Genomic DNA, 14,329 nt, shown 5'->3' on the forward strand with positions numbered 1-14,329 from the left:
CTCTTTGCCCAACACTCACTACCATATAGCATAGCGGTCGTATAGTATGCGGTAAAATTTTCCTTTTAATTTATTGGGAATCTTACGATCACATAAAACTCCGTGGCACGTCTCCACTTCAACCATCCGGCTTTAATCCTATGACTAACATCCTCCTCACATCCCCATCTACTTGAAGATGAGCCTAGATATTTAAAGTGATTACTTTGGGACAGTGCCACTCCATTCAAACTAACTCCTTCCCTATCACCGCTTGGCCTTCACCGAACTTGCAATGCATGTATTCTCTTCGTTCTACTTAACTTAAAACCCTTTGACTCTAGAGTACTTCTCCAAAGTTCTAACTTCCTATTGACTCCTTCTCGTGTCTCATCTATCGAACAATATCATCCATAAACATCATGCACCAAGGAATACTCTCTTGTATATGTTTAGTCAGTTCATCTAAAACTAATGTAAAAGGTAAGGGCTTATGGTGATCCTTGGTGTAATCCAATTGAGATCGGAAAATCTCTTGTGTCCCCTCTGCGCACAATAGTAGTTGCTCCTTCATACATATCTTTCAATACTTGTATATACCTAATAGATACCCTCTTTTGTTCTAACGCATTCCATAAGACCTCTCTTGGAACACTATCATAAGCCTTCTCCAAATCAATAAAAACCATGTGTAGATCTTTCTTCCCATCTCTATATTTCTCCATCAAGCTTCTAATGAGAAAGATCGCTTCCATAGTTGAACGACCAGGCATGAAACCAAATTGATTGAGAGAGATAGAAGTATCGTGGCGTAGTCGATGCTCCACAACTCTCTCCCACAGCTTCATAGTATGGCTCATGAGTTTAATTCCCCTATAGTTTGAGCAACTCTGTATGTCTCCTTATTTTTAAAAATAGGTACTAAAATACTCTTCCTCCATTCATCAGGCATTTTCTTTGAGTTTAGAATCTTATTAAATAATTTAGTTAACCATGCCACTCCCATATCTCCCAAATACTTCCACACTTCAATTGGTATTTCATCGGGTCCACAGGCTTTACCTACTTTCATTCTCTTAAGTGCTTCCTTTACTTCTAAAGATCTAATCCTTCTAGTATAATTTACATTCTTTTCTATTGTTCTATAATCTATATTCACGCTATTTCTATTTTGACTATTATTAAAGAGATCATTAAAATAATTTCTCCATCTTTCTTTAATGTCCTCATCTTTCACCAACACTTTTCCTTCTTTATCCTTAATGCACCTAACTTGATTGAGATCTTGACATTTCCTTTCTCTACTCCTTGCTAATCTATAAATATCTTTCTCCTTCTTTAGTTCCAAGTTTCTCATATAACTTTTCAAAGGCACTGTGCTCTTGCTTGGCTAATCGCCTTTTTGCCTCTTTCTTTGCTATCTTGTCTGTTCATATGCCTCATTATTATCACATTTAGGTAATTTCTTATACCATTCCCTTTTCTTTGCCTTTTGTACTTCCTCATTCCACCACCATCTCTCTTTTGAGGGTGGTCCATGTCCTTTAGACTCCCCAAGTACTTTTCTAGCTACTTCTCTAATCTTTGATGCCATCTGTATCCACATATCATTGGCCTCCATATCTAGCTTCCATACTTCGGACTCAAGGAGCTCATTTTTGAACTTCACTTGCTTTACTCCTTTGAACTCCCACCACTTTGTTCGAGCTACACTATTTCTTCTGACCTTACTTGAATTGTTCCTAAACTTGACATCCAAGACCACCAACCTATGTTGACTTGTTAAAGCTTCTCCTGGAATGACCTTGCAATCCTTGCATAGAGCTCTATGTGTCTTCCTGGTTAAGAGGAAGTCGATTTGGCTTCTATGTTGCCCACTTTTGAAAGTCACTAAATGTGACTCTCTTTTTATAAAGTAGGTATTTGCTAGTATTAGGTCGTATGCCATAGCAAAATCCATGATGCTTTTTCCCTCCTCATTTACTTTGCCAAAACCAAAACCTCCATGAACATTCTCATAACCTTGCCTATCACTTCCTACATGTCCATTCAAATCTCCACCAATGAAAACATTCTCTTCATTCGGTATGCTTTGCATTAAATCATCCATATCTTCCCAAAACCTTTGTTTACTCTCCTTTGTCTAGTCCTATTTGTGGGGCATAAGCACTAACTATATTTATTGTTTCTCCGTCTAGTACTAGCTTTACTAGTATAATTCTATCTCCTACTCTTTTCACATTTACTCTGCGTCTTTCAATGTCTGTCTATGATTATACCCACTCAGTTCTTGTTTCTCTCCTTTCCAGGTAAACCACAATTTGTACCCTGAATTACCCACTACCTTACTTTTCACTCCTACCCATATAGACACAACAATCCAAGCAAAATACACCCTTCTCCTTTCCAAGGTATCCACAAGCTCCATTAATTTTCCTGTAAGTGATCCAACATTCCAAGTACCAACCCTGATCCTCCTCCTATCCTGCTCCTTCCTAATTGGTCTCCTTCTATGATATCTTCTATTATTTTCTATGTCTATCTTGTGTTCTGTTCCACTATTTGTTCTATTATCTGTCTTATGGACTAACTTCTTTACCCACACCCGTCCATGATGTGGGAACCCTTGCTCACTTAACACCACACCCGGTCGCCTCAATGGCGCGTCGCTATCGTTGAACGCCTTACACCCTTGCATATTTATCACTACACTCCCCGGTGCGGCGTCGTAAGTAGAGGACGCCCAACGTTTATATCATTTGAATCCATATCATAGGGTGTGACGAAATTTTTACGCTGGTTGTCACCTACCGCAACCCTCCTCCTTTATCCGGGCTTGGGACCGGCTAAGCGCAAACTACTTAGGCGGAGTTAATTTATATAATTTTTTATAAAAAATTTAAAAACGTAAAAATTTAAACTTGATATTTATCGGGTGAATAATATATTTTAACTATAAAATTAATTAAAATCAATAAAATACTTGGATGAAATCTCTCTTTCATTGTTTATAGGCTCCACTTAAGATCATCTTTGTGAAGCAGTGGACATCATATCATATCATATTGAAAATTATCAAACAATTATATTTTGACAGTTCAAAAAGCAATTATATTTTTACCCGTATTTTAAAAAAAATAAAAAAACAAAATACTTTCGATACTAACAAAGAGACCAAATAAAATTATTTTTTAAATGAAAGTATCGTTTATTTTATTTAAAATTCATTCCACGTGATTTTTAAATTATTTTGACACTTAATCATTTTTTTTAAGTAAAGTTCAGAGATAATAATAATAATAATAATAATAATAATAATAATAATAATAAATTAACAAATTTTTCATTAAAAAATATTTTTAAAATTTTTATAAAAATAATTTTAAATTAAAATTAAAAAGATATTACTGAGAAATTTCTTGATTGTTACATGTCCACTTCCGAATATCACATGAAAAATAAGTGGAGAAAAACGATCGAAGTGTAAAAAATTCATTGAATTTGATGATCACGTGTTTGAAAGTCGGGATTAAATTTAGGGATGAAATTAAAATTGAGTCACATCAATCTTGCAAAACCCTAATCTTGAAACACGTTATTTTAATTTAATTTATTCGCATGTTTTCCATGATCCATCGTTATTGTCGATGTATGGGTTTCCATAAACATTTGCATGTGTCTATCTCAATTATTTATCATTAAAAACAAAATTGCATGATTGCATTACATATGTCTACCTCTGTAATTTCCCTACCACATCATTGTTGGGCTTGTCTATTTTGATTATTTTTTTTAACAAATTATTAATATGTATAAAATATTATATATTTTAGTATTTTTAATTATATAATATTTAATTATAAATTATATGTATATAATTAATTATGATAAGTTATTATATAATTAATATATGTTAATGTAATCTTAAATATATTTATAATTAAAATTATTAAAAAAATTAAATAACAAAAGATAGTATTAATTTATATGCAGTCTATATAATTATATAATATATCTAAAAATTTTAGAGAAACATATATATTAAAGTAGATACTAAGTTTGATTTTAGTTCAGTTTTTAATGGGAAATAGGTTAAAATTATAATAATAAAATAATTTAATTTGATTTTGATAAGATATATATATTTTTTTTAATTTTAAATCTTAAAAAATTAATATTGTACATACTAATTATTCATCATATAACAAAAAATACATTTAAAAAGTGATTTATAATAGTAAAATAATTTGATTTTTGATTTGATTCGATAAGATACTTTTTTAATTTTATATCTTAAAAATTAATCTTACACACTCTTATTGATGGTACAATGAAAATATAATTGGAATCAGTAAAATAATTTGATTCAATTCGATAAGATATTTTTTTAATTCTAGACCTTAAACATTAATCTTACATACTCCTAATTGTGGGTATATCAACATAATGAAAATTACATTTGAAAAGTAAATTATAATAGTAAAATAATTTGATTTGATGCAATAAGACACTTTTTTAAATTTGGACCTTAAAATTTATTCTTGCAAACTCTAAAGTGTTAGTATACCAACATAATGAAAAATGCATTTAGAAAATGAATTACAACAACAAAATAATTTGATTCGATTCGATAAGATAAGACACTATTTCAATTCTACACCTTAAAAATTAATTTTACATACTCCTAATTGTTGGTATATAATGTAATGAAAAATACATTTGGAAAGTGAATTATAACAGTAAAATAATTTGATTTGATTCGATAAGACACTTTTTCAATTTTAGACCTTAAAAATTAATCTTGCACACTCTAGATTGTTGGTATATCAACATGATGAAAAATGCATTTAGAAAGTGAATTACAATAGTAAAATAATTTGATTCAATTAGATAAGTCACTTTTTCAATTCTACACCTTAAGTATTAATCATGCACACTCCTAAGTGTTGGTATATCAACATAATGAAAAATACATTTGGAAAGTGAATTATAATAGTAAAATAATTTGATTCGATTCTATAAGATACTTTTTCAATTTTAGACCTTAAAAATTAATCTTGCACACTCTAATTGTTGTTATTGATGAAAGTAATATTTTAAAAATATTTATTACATATTTTTAATTTTTTATTTAAATTTAATATAATTTAATTATAAAATTTTTAAAATTTATATATTTGTATTAAAGCTAAACTTTAAAAATGGTTTTATTACCTTATTTAATGAGAGAACTTAAAAACTTGGCATGTGACATATTTATTTTTTATTTTCATATTTTTTATATAAAAATTTATTTATCATTTTAAATATCATATTTTATTTAAAATTTTTAAATTTCAATTACTAAAATCTTATCTCATACCTAAAAATAATAATTATTGAAAAATTTATTTTATATATTTTTAAAAATTTAAAAATTTTTAAATTTTCAATTTCAAAAATTATAAAATAAAATTAATATTTTTAATTAATTTTGTGATTAAATTAAAAAATATAAATATATATAAATAATTATTTACAAAATTTAAAAATTTATTGTTAAAAATATTTCACACACATATATATATTCTAATTTATTTATCATTTTATTGGTATATATCTATTAATTTAAAAGATATTCTATTAATCAACCTATTTATTTATTGTCACCTAAAATAAAATTATAATTAATTAAAAATTTTATCATTAATATAATTATAAAAATATAAAATTTAAAAATGCATACTAATTTATATTATTAAAATAAAATAATAAAATAATTCACATAATACGCAAATAAAGCCATTAGTTAATTTTTAACGTTAAGAATGGAAACCTATTTAAACAGATTCTTTTAATCGCTTCATGAATTTCCCCTCTCTCCCTCTAGCGTTTCATTACAAAGTTTTTCTCAATTTAGGGTTCCAGTTCAGTGTTTACTGGAATCGTGGAGTTTGCGTCTCTCGCAATTACATGATCAGACAGGGCAGCCGCATCAGGTATTTTTATGGTTTCTTCTTCAGCTCTTTGTTTAATGTAGACTGGATTTTGTGCTAATATTTCTTTTGCAATGATCGGCTGATTATTTGTTAGTTTCAAAACATTATCCGTGTAGGTTTCACAATTTGTTTATCGTTTAGGGTTTTCATTATTAGGTGGTAATTGCGAATGAGAAAGGAATTGGTTTTGATGGACTTTGTTCTCATTATTGGGTCAAAATTTTCTATGTTTTAATCAGATAATTCTGTCTAAATGATTCAGGGAATGTAACTTAGGCATCTTTTTAGCTTTTTTTTTTTTCAAATCGTTTCAGTCTGTTTTGTGTACTTTATGTACTGTAATTCTATTCCTGGTTCTCTAATTAAAAGGAATAGAAATTGGAAAGAGTTGGAAAGAGGATCTGAGATGATTTGTGTATGTAATCGGCCTGGAGTTGACGAGGCATGGGAAGCTAACTAGTTTTTGTCTTTATTGTTGCCTGCAGTTGCATTTAAGTCTAGGGAGGATCATAGGAAGCAAATAGATTTGAAGGAAGCGCGCAAAGCAGGGCTTGCACCTGCCGAGGTTGACGAGGATGGAAATAAGATTAATTCTCATATTCCTCTGTATTTGTCTTCTGCGCCATTGCCCCAGATGAAAAAATAGAGTCCTTCGAGCTTGATGCCCGTGTTGTTGAGAGATATGAAGTACGAGATGCAGCTCGACGTAAGCATCTGAAGGAACAACAGCTTAAGAAATTGGAAGAGAAAAATAGCAACCGAAATGATGAGGCTCTGGCAAGTGATGAGAACAACTATGAAGATGATTCGAGAGTGGATAAAGCCAAAGTTGGCGAGAGCAATTTGCCAAAGTTCATGAAATTTGGTTGGAGCTTACCTGTTTGACCTTTACTACATGAGTATATTGATTGTTTATTTATAAACTTGTTTTTGCAAAATCAAATTTTCAATTAAATAATTAACATTACAAAATTTGATTAAAAATACTAAATTAGGGTGCATATAAAATAAATTTAAATTTATATAAGAATAAATTTAATAATTATTAAATTAAATATTTATATTAAAATTTATTTAAAATTAATTAAAATATATATATAATAAACATATAAATATAAATATAAATATTTAATTTAATTATTACTAAATTCATTCTCTGAGCTTGAGTTTTTCTTAATTGCACCTGTTAAACTTCAATTATGGTAGCAATAAGCCGTGGAAATAATCAACCCTCCACTTACTTTTACTTATTATTTCCTTTTATTTATTTACTTTTAAAGAAATTGAGACCTCTCTTAATTTGCCTTAGTTTACTAGATCAAATTAAGTTTTGTTTTATATAATTTAGCCTATTTTTATATGTTAGTTTTAAAAAATTGTTGAGAAAAATAAGGTGTATTATTTTTTAAAAATTTTACTTTTATTTTTATTAATTACAATAATTAATTTTATAATTTTATGTCACTCATTTTGTTTTTTTTTTTTTGTTTCTTTTAATTAAATAAAATTAAAGATAATATAATTAAATTATGAAAAATTAATAATAAAATATTAATTTTTAAATTTTAAATATTAAATATTAAAAATGAATATTATTTTTAATAAATTAAAATTTAAAAATTAAGAATTCAAGGACATCAATAATATAACTCAAAAAATCCAGAAATTTAAACCAATAGCAACTCAAAACAAATAAAAAATTCAAGAATATAATTCAAAATTTGTCAAAAACAACGCAGCAAGTCAATTCATAACTCATTTATTCTCACCCAATTTTCTCTCTTGCCAAACAAAACACAAATCCATAGCAATTCCTTCTAGTGCCCAAAGCTCCTTCTTCAGATGCATCACCCAAAGAAAACCCCACAAACCCGTCGACCTCATAACCCAAACACCCAAAGACTATTTACTTCATCCATTGGCTGCATCACCCGAAGGCTTTTTCCTTTTCTTTCTTTTCTTTTTTTTTCTTTTTTGAAAATCACCTCAAAGGCTATTGCGTTGATGTTAGATCATACAACAGCGTTCCACTCCACCGCAAAGCAAGCTTTCATGGTTGATTGTGCAAGGAGAGGTTGCTACCCGTGCTGCATCGAGATGCAAGAAGAAACCCATCGGCTGATTCACATTTAGTAGGCAAGCTGTGTCATTGTCGATCACGAAGGAGAGATCCATTGCTTCGTGAGCCTAACCACCTCCTTCCTTCGGCTAAAACAGATAAGAGAAGAGGAATTCGGAGATTGAAGGAGCTGGATTTGTAGTTTTGAGTGATGAGATTTCAATCGGCAAAAAATTGGATTTTGCGATTTCAATGAATTGAGGGTTTCGGTTATTAATTTTTTAATTTTATTTTAATTGAGAATAATAAATAATTTTTAACATTTAAAATATAAAAATTACTATAATTAATATTCTTTCTTTGAAAAACTGGATAGCTTAAAAATTTAAGGGTAAACTATAAAAACAATTAATTTAGTTTATGAAAAAAAACAATTAATTTAGTTTATGAAATTTTAATAAATTTATAAATTAATTTATATTATTAAATTTTAATTAAATTATCATTAATTTTTTTAAAAATTATTAAAATATTTTTAATTTTATTTTTAATTTAAAAATAATTTATTCTATGAGGCTTAATTAAACCTATAACATTTTCATAAATTATATTGTTAAAAATTTATAATTTAATTTATATTATTAGAATCATCATTTTTTTTTATTAAATTTAGTAAAAGTAGGTAAAATGTTTTTACTTTATTTTTAATATAAAATTAATTTAATTGATTATATTTTATTTTATTAATAATTTATGTTTTATTTTTTTATATATATAATACTATAATATAATACAAAAAAAAATACAATTGATATAATATTTAACGTCTTATTTGTAAATAATTATGATAATTAAGAATTAATTTTAAAAATATTTAAATAATTTTATAATTAATTAAAATTTTAAAGAGATTAAAGTAATTAATTTATATTTAAATAATTATAATTTAAATTTAATTGAAAATAAAATTTTAAAAATTGAATTATTAATAAAATAAAATTTTAAAAATTAAGTTATTTTTTAATTGAAAATAAAATTAAAAATATTTTAATAATTTTATTAAAATTAATAATAATTTATCTGAAATTCTATTAGAAATTAATTTATATGTTTATTGAAAATGTCCAAAAAATAAGGTCCAATGGGCTCAAACTGGGTAGGCTATGAACTTTCACTAAACCATCCGTTAAAAGGTTGGCCCAAAACGTTGTCGTTTTCGTCAGCCGCCAGAAGCTCAACCGCGTTTTCGTCCTTCTACCAATCTGCAAAGGATAGGAACGGGAACTTATTTAAACCGATTCTTTTAATCGCATCACGTATTTCCTCTCTCCTCTTCCTCTAAGGTTTCATTACAAGGTCTCTCTCAATCTAGGGTTCAATTTCAGTGTTTTAGTTTTATTATATCCTAAATTATTTACTGGAATCGTAGAGTTTGCGTCTCTCGCGTTTACAGGATCCAACATGGCAACCGCATCAGGTATTTTTATGGTTTCTTATTCAGCTCTTTGTATAATGTAGACTGGAATTTGTGCAATTATTTCTTTTGCAATCGGCTGATTATTTGTTAGGTTCTTAACATTATCTTGTGGGTTTCACAATTTGTTTATCGTTTGGGGTTTTCATTATTAGGTGGTAATTGCGAAAGAGAAAGGAATTGGGTTTGATGGACTTTGTTCTCACTACGGGGTCAAAATTGTGTCCATGTTTTAATCGGATAATGCGACAGTTCTGTTTAAATTTTGTTCTCATACACAAGATATAGAACGTGCTTAAAGTTCTTCTGTTTTTGTATTATGCTAGTAAGGTGATTTGCATGTTATCTGCCTGGAGTTGACAAGGCTTGGGAAGCTAACTACTTTCTGTCTTTATTGTTGTCTTGCAGTTGCATTTAAGTCTAGGGAGGATCATAGGAAGCAAATTGAATTGGAAGAAGCGCGTAAAGCAGGGCTTGCACCTGCTGAAGTTGACGAGGATGGAAAGGAGATTAATCCTCATATTCCTCAGTATATGTCTTCTGCGCCTTGGTATCTTGATAATTCTCAGAAACCTGTAAGTTTCTAGGTTTCTCTCTCTCTTTTCATGTTTGGACTCTCACAAGTTCCATATGAAGGTTGAATCTTGACTTTCAATTTCCTTTGTCTTTTTTTTTTTTTTTAATTTTATGTTTAGAGCTTGAGACATCAAAGGAAGTGGAAATCAGATCCAAATTATTCAAAATCATGGTATGACAGAGGTGCAAAAGTTTATCAAGCTGAAAAATACAGGAAGGGTGCATGTGAAAAGTGAGTTCTTGCTTTTTATTTCTATCTCTGTCTGCGTCTTTAGGATTAAATAATTGTATACCTCAATTTACCATTGTTGAATTGTTATTATTAAAGGATTACTGTGGTTTTACTTTCATTCTTTATGATATGCATTTTAACTTGTACTACTAGGAATACAATAATTTTATACTTGCATGTTTGCGACAGTTGTGGAGCCATGACACATGATGCAAAGTCATGCATGGAAAGACCTCGGAAAGTGGGGGCTAAGTGGACTAATAAACACATTGCTCCAGATGAAAAAGTAGAGTCCTTCGAGCTTGATTATGATGGTAAGCGTGACCGATGGAATGGATATGATACATCAAGTTATGCCCGTGTTGTTGAGAGATATGAAGCACGAGATGCAGCTCGAAGTAAGCATCTTAAGGAACAGCAGCTTAAGAAGTTGGAAGAGAAAAATAGCAACGAAAGTGATGAGGCTCTGGCTAGTGATGAGGACAACTATGAAGATGATTTGAGGGTGGATGAAGCCAAAGTTGATGAGAGCAAACAAATGGATTTTGCGAAGGTAGAGAAGCGTGTACGCACAACTGGTGGTGGGAGCACAGGGACTGTCAGGTTAGGACAATTTTTTATTATTTGTCATTAGAGTTGGTATGATTTCTTAAAACATGCAACTGTTCAGAATTGTGCTACATGTATCTGGTTGTTGCTTTTGCATATATTCTTAGTTCCATTTTGGATGTTTGCTAAATTTATAACTGAAATATTTTTACAGGAATTTGCGTATACGGGAGGATACAGCAAAATATCTTTTAAATCTTGATGTCAACTCTGCCCATTATGATCCCAAAACCCGGTCAATGCGTGAGGATCCTCTTCCAGATGCTGATCCTAATGAGAAGTTCTATGGGGTGAGTGCTGTTAAAAATAGACAACATCATAAGTGCTTCAGCTTTATTTTATATCTCATGTTGACAGTACTTTGTTCTTAATATTTTTCAGGGAGATAATCAATACAGAAATAGCGGTCAAGCTTTGGAGTTCAAGCAGCTGAATATTCATGCTTGGGACGCATTCGATAAGGGACAAGATATTCACATGCAAGCAGCTCCATCCCAAGCAGAGTTGCTATATAAGAATTATAAGGTCATAAAGGAGAAGTTGAAGACCCAAACAAAGGACACGATTATGGAGAAGTATGGTAATGCTGCCAGTGAAGAAGAACTCCCAAGAGAGCTTTTACTAGGACAAAGTGAAAGACAAGTTGAATATGACCGTGCTGGACGGATCATAAAGGGGCAGGTAAGAGTTGCATCATCAATTATTTACAATATTATAACTAGTGTATCAATTGATACTATTCTTAGGAAAAAAAAATGCCATCAGACTGTAAAATGTACTATAAGATTCTTTGAAGTACCTTTTTTTTTTGTTTGATCGTTCTTTATATTTTGCTTCACCTACATGTTTATTTGGATGTGTTATAGCTGGTCTTATGATTTAGTGCATAAAGGTGCAGAGTTGTTCAAGTATGGACGCAGGAAAAAGAGTCGTATCATTTATGACATTTTTGTTTTTACTATCCAGATGTGTGTTAATTGTGTTTATTGCTCTCTTTCATACTATTTACAGGAGACTGTGCTTCCCAAAAGCAAGTATGAAGAAGATGTTTACATTAACAACCACACAAGTGTGTGGGGTTCATGGTGGAAGGATCATCAATGGGGCTACAAGTGCTGCAAGCAGACAATTCGGAACAGCTATTGCACAGGTGCTGCTGGAATTAAGGCTGCCGAGGCTGCAACTGATCTCATGAAGGCTAATATTGCCCACAAAGAGGCTACTGAAGGTTTGTGTCTTAACTTTCTCTCTCCTATGCTAATTATTATTGTGAAACAATGAGAGCTACATATCCATTGGAAGCAATATTTTGCTAGGATCGCTACTCTTGACATAAAATGAGGTTTGGTGACATTTTTTTTTTTTTTTAAATTGTCCTTTTTAATGTGTTCTCCTTGTGTTTATTTTAAACCTGCACCAGAGTTGCCAGCACCAGTGGAGGAGAAGAGGCTTGCTACTTGGGGAACTGAGGTTCCGGATGATTTGGTTTTGGATGAGAAGTTGCTTGCTGAAGCACTTAGAAAGGTGACTATGTGATACAACCTTTTCTATGGTCTTTTGCTCTAGTTTCTTTTTTCTTGTAATGTTCTTTGTACCTTTTTCCCCCTCTAGTTAATTGGGAATGAGGGGGTCATTTAGGAATACTGTTTACTGTTTAGATTCGTTAAGGCCCTGAAATCTCATGATATATTATGTATTTTCTGTTCAAATCAAGATATGAGATTTATAACTTCTGGGATTTGTAAGAGTATTGATCAAACTTGTGTTTAGACTTCAACTTTGTTGCATATTATACTGTCATTAAGTAATGCTTTTTTTTTTCTTTTTTCTTTTTTGTTTCTGCAGGAGAATGAGAGAAAGAAAGAAGAGAAAGACGAAAGGAAACGGAAGTACAATGTTAGATGGAATGATGAGGTATTGTTATTTGCCTCCCATCTTTAGCTCTATATTATGATTCAAGGGTGTTGCATTTATACAGGACACCCTTACTGATTCTTTTTTTTTTTTAACAATTGCAGGTTACCCCCGAAGATATGGAGGCTTATAGGATGACAAAAATACATCACGATGACCCAATGAAGAATTTCCTCCGCTGAGTTTGGCTTGCATGCCATATAGCTCAGGTGGATACTTCAAGGCTTGCCTTTCTATTTTGGCTCTGTCAGGTTGCACAACTAGTTGTGCGCTAGTTTGTTGTACTGCTCTCTGTGCCAATCATTCGGCTTATCCTTCATTTGTGGCTTTCTGTTGGTTCGAGTTAAAGTGAATGTTTGTCTATGCGGGCAATGCTGTCTGGTTATTGGAAAAAGTTTATTCTGTGTGATAACTCCGCGAAAGGGAAATGATTGTTATGCTGTCCAACTTCTATATTTATTTAGGCTTTAACTAGAATTGTGTCAGGTTCACCGACAAAGTCCAAGCATTATTGTGAGTGCATCAAGAGCAGACAACTCTTAAATGAAGGATTTATGAGCTGAAAAATGATGAATGTTATGTTTAATATGTGTATCAAAGATGGGAATTATCTTTTCAAAGTGTACTTTTAATTGTCCTCCAGTTTCCAACGTGAGTTACAGCAAATGTGTTGAATGAATCCTGTTATAGAAAACTTTGGAGCACCAGCAATCGTTAAACTTTAATTATGGAGCTCGGTGGTGTTTCTCATTAACACCATCGAGCGAAAAAGACTACCCAATCACCACCACGTTGAAAATAACTCCAAATGTGTGGATGAACCAAACTGAACATAAAACTTCTGAGTGGGAGGATCCGTCTTTAGGTTTTTCAGATCATAACAAAGTAAACAAAATATATATGGGATGCAAAAGAAATCACAAATCTATTATTTGGATATTCAAGAATTTACATGAACCGCATATCATCAGGAACATCAACAATGAGTCCTCCAAACGCCTTCATCTCTCAATACATTTCCTAACTCTTTAGATCTCTAGGTTATACAAAAATCCAAGGCAAACTTTCTTACTTTGATGTCTATAGGAATTTCCTTGATGGTGAATTATAACCGCGCGCTATCATCTCCTGAACCTCCATATCTGCCCGGAAACTTGCAATGAATCGCTCAGCCCTTTCATCTATTCCTCTCATTTGAGGAGATGCGAATCCCAATGACTCCCACATATCATCCGCTGCAATAGCTTTTTCACCTCCTTTTCCATCTTCTCTGCTCGTTTCTGCCTCCGTCGACCGTATCACAGCCTGCTGGTCGTCCAGTAACTTTAAAGTCTTAGTGCTTGGCGGACACTGAGCCACCAACTCATTAGCAACAGACTCTCGAAAGAGCTTGTCAATATACACAGGCGCAGTTTTTTTCTTCGAAAGGAGGCAGCTTCTACGTCGTTTGAAAGGAAGAGTATACTTAGAGGGACGGAAGAAAAGCCGTCTTGATTTGCTCTGATCAT

The 14,329-nt window shown here is 31.1% G+C and overlaps 1 protein-coding gene across 1 annotated transcript; it reads left to right on the forward strand.

Moving 5' to 3' along the window:
* Positions 1–9,315: 9,315 nt before the first annotated feature.
* On the forward strand, positions 9,316–13,441 carry LOC110647269 (pre-mRNA-splicing factor SLU7-A). Its single transcript, XM_058149780.1, has 10 exons — positions 9,316–9,493; positions 9,899–10,065; positions 10,186–10,298; positions 10,488–10,901; positions 11,062–11,197; positions 11,289–11,588; positions 11,919–12,135; positions 12,328–12,431; positions 12,753–12,821; positions 12,926–13,441. Exons 1-10 carry the CDS (start codon positions 9,478–9,480, stop codon positions 13,001–13,003), a joined length of 1,614 nt encoding a protein of 537 aa, XP_058005763.1. The 5' UTR covers positions 9,316–9,477; the 3' UTR covers positions 13,004–13,441.
* The last annotated feature ends 888 nt before the right edge of the window (positions 13,442–14,329 follow it).

Source organism: Hevea brasiliensis, chromosome 7, assembly GCF_030052815.1.
Source record: "Hevea brasiliensis isolate MT/VB/25A 57/8 chromosome 7, ASM3005281v1, whole genome shotgun sequence".
NCBI classification, from domain to species: Eukaryota; Viridiplantae; Streptophyta; class Magnoliopsida; order Malpighiales; family Euphorbiaceae; genus Hevea; species Hevea brasiliensis.

What these genes read in the sequence shown, in the direction of transcription:
- LOC110647269 (XM_058149780.1), top strand. An exon ending in CCACAAAGAGGCTACTGAAG is followed by an intron (nt 12,136 to 12,327) that starts GTTTGTGTCTTA and finishes AACCTGCACCAG; the next exon opens with AGTTGCCAGCACCAGTGGAG. An exon ending in ATGTTAGATGGAATGATGAG is followed by an intron (nt 12,822 to 12,925) that starts GTATTGTTATTT and finishes TAACAATTGCAG; the next exon opens with GTTACCCCCGAAGATATGGA.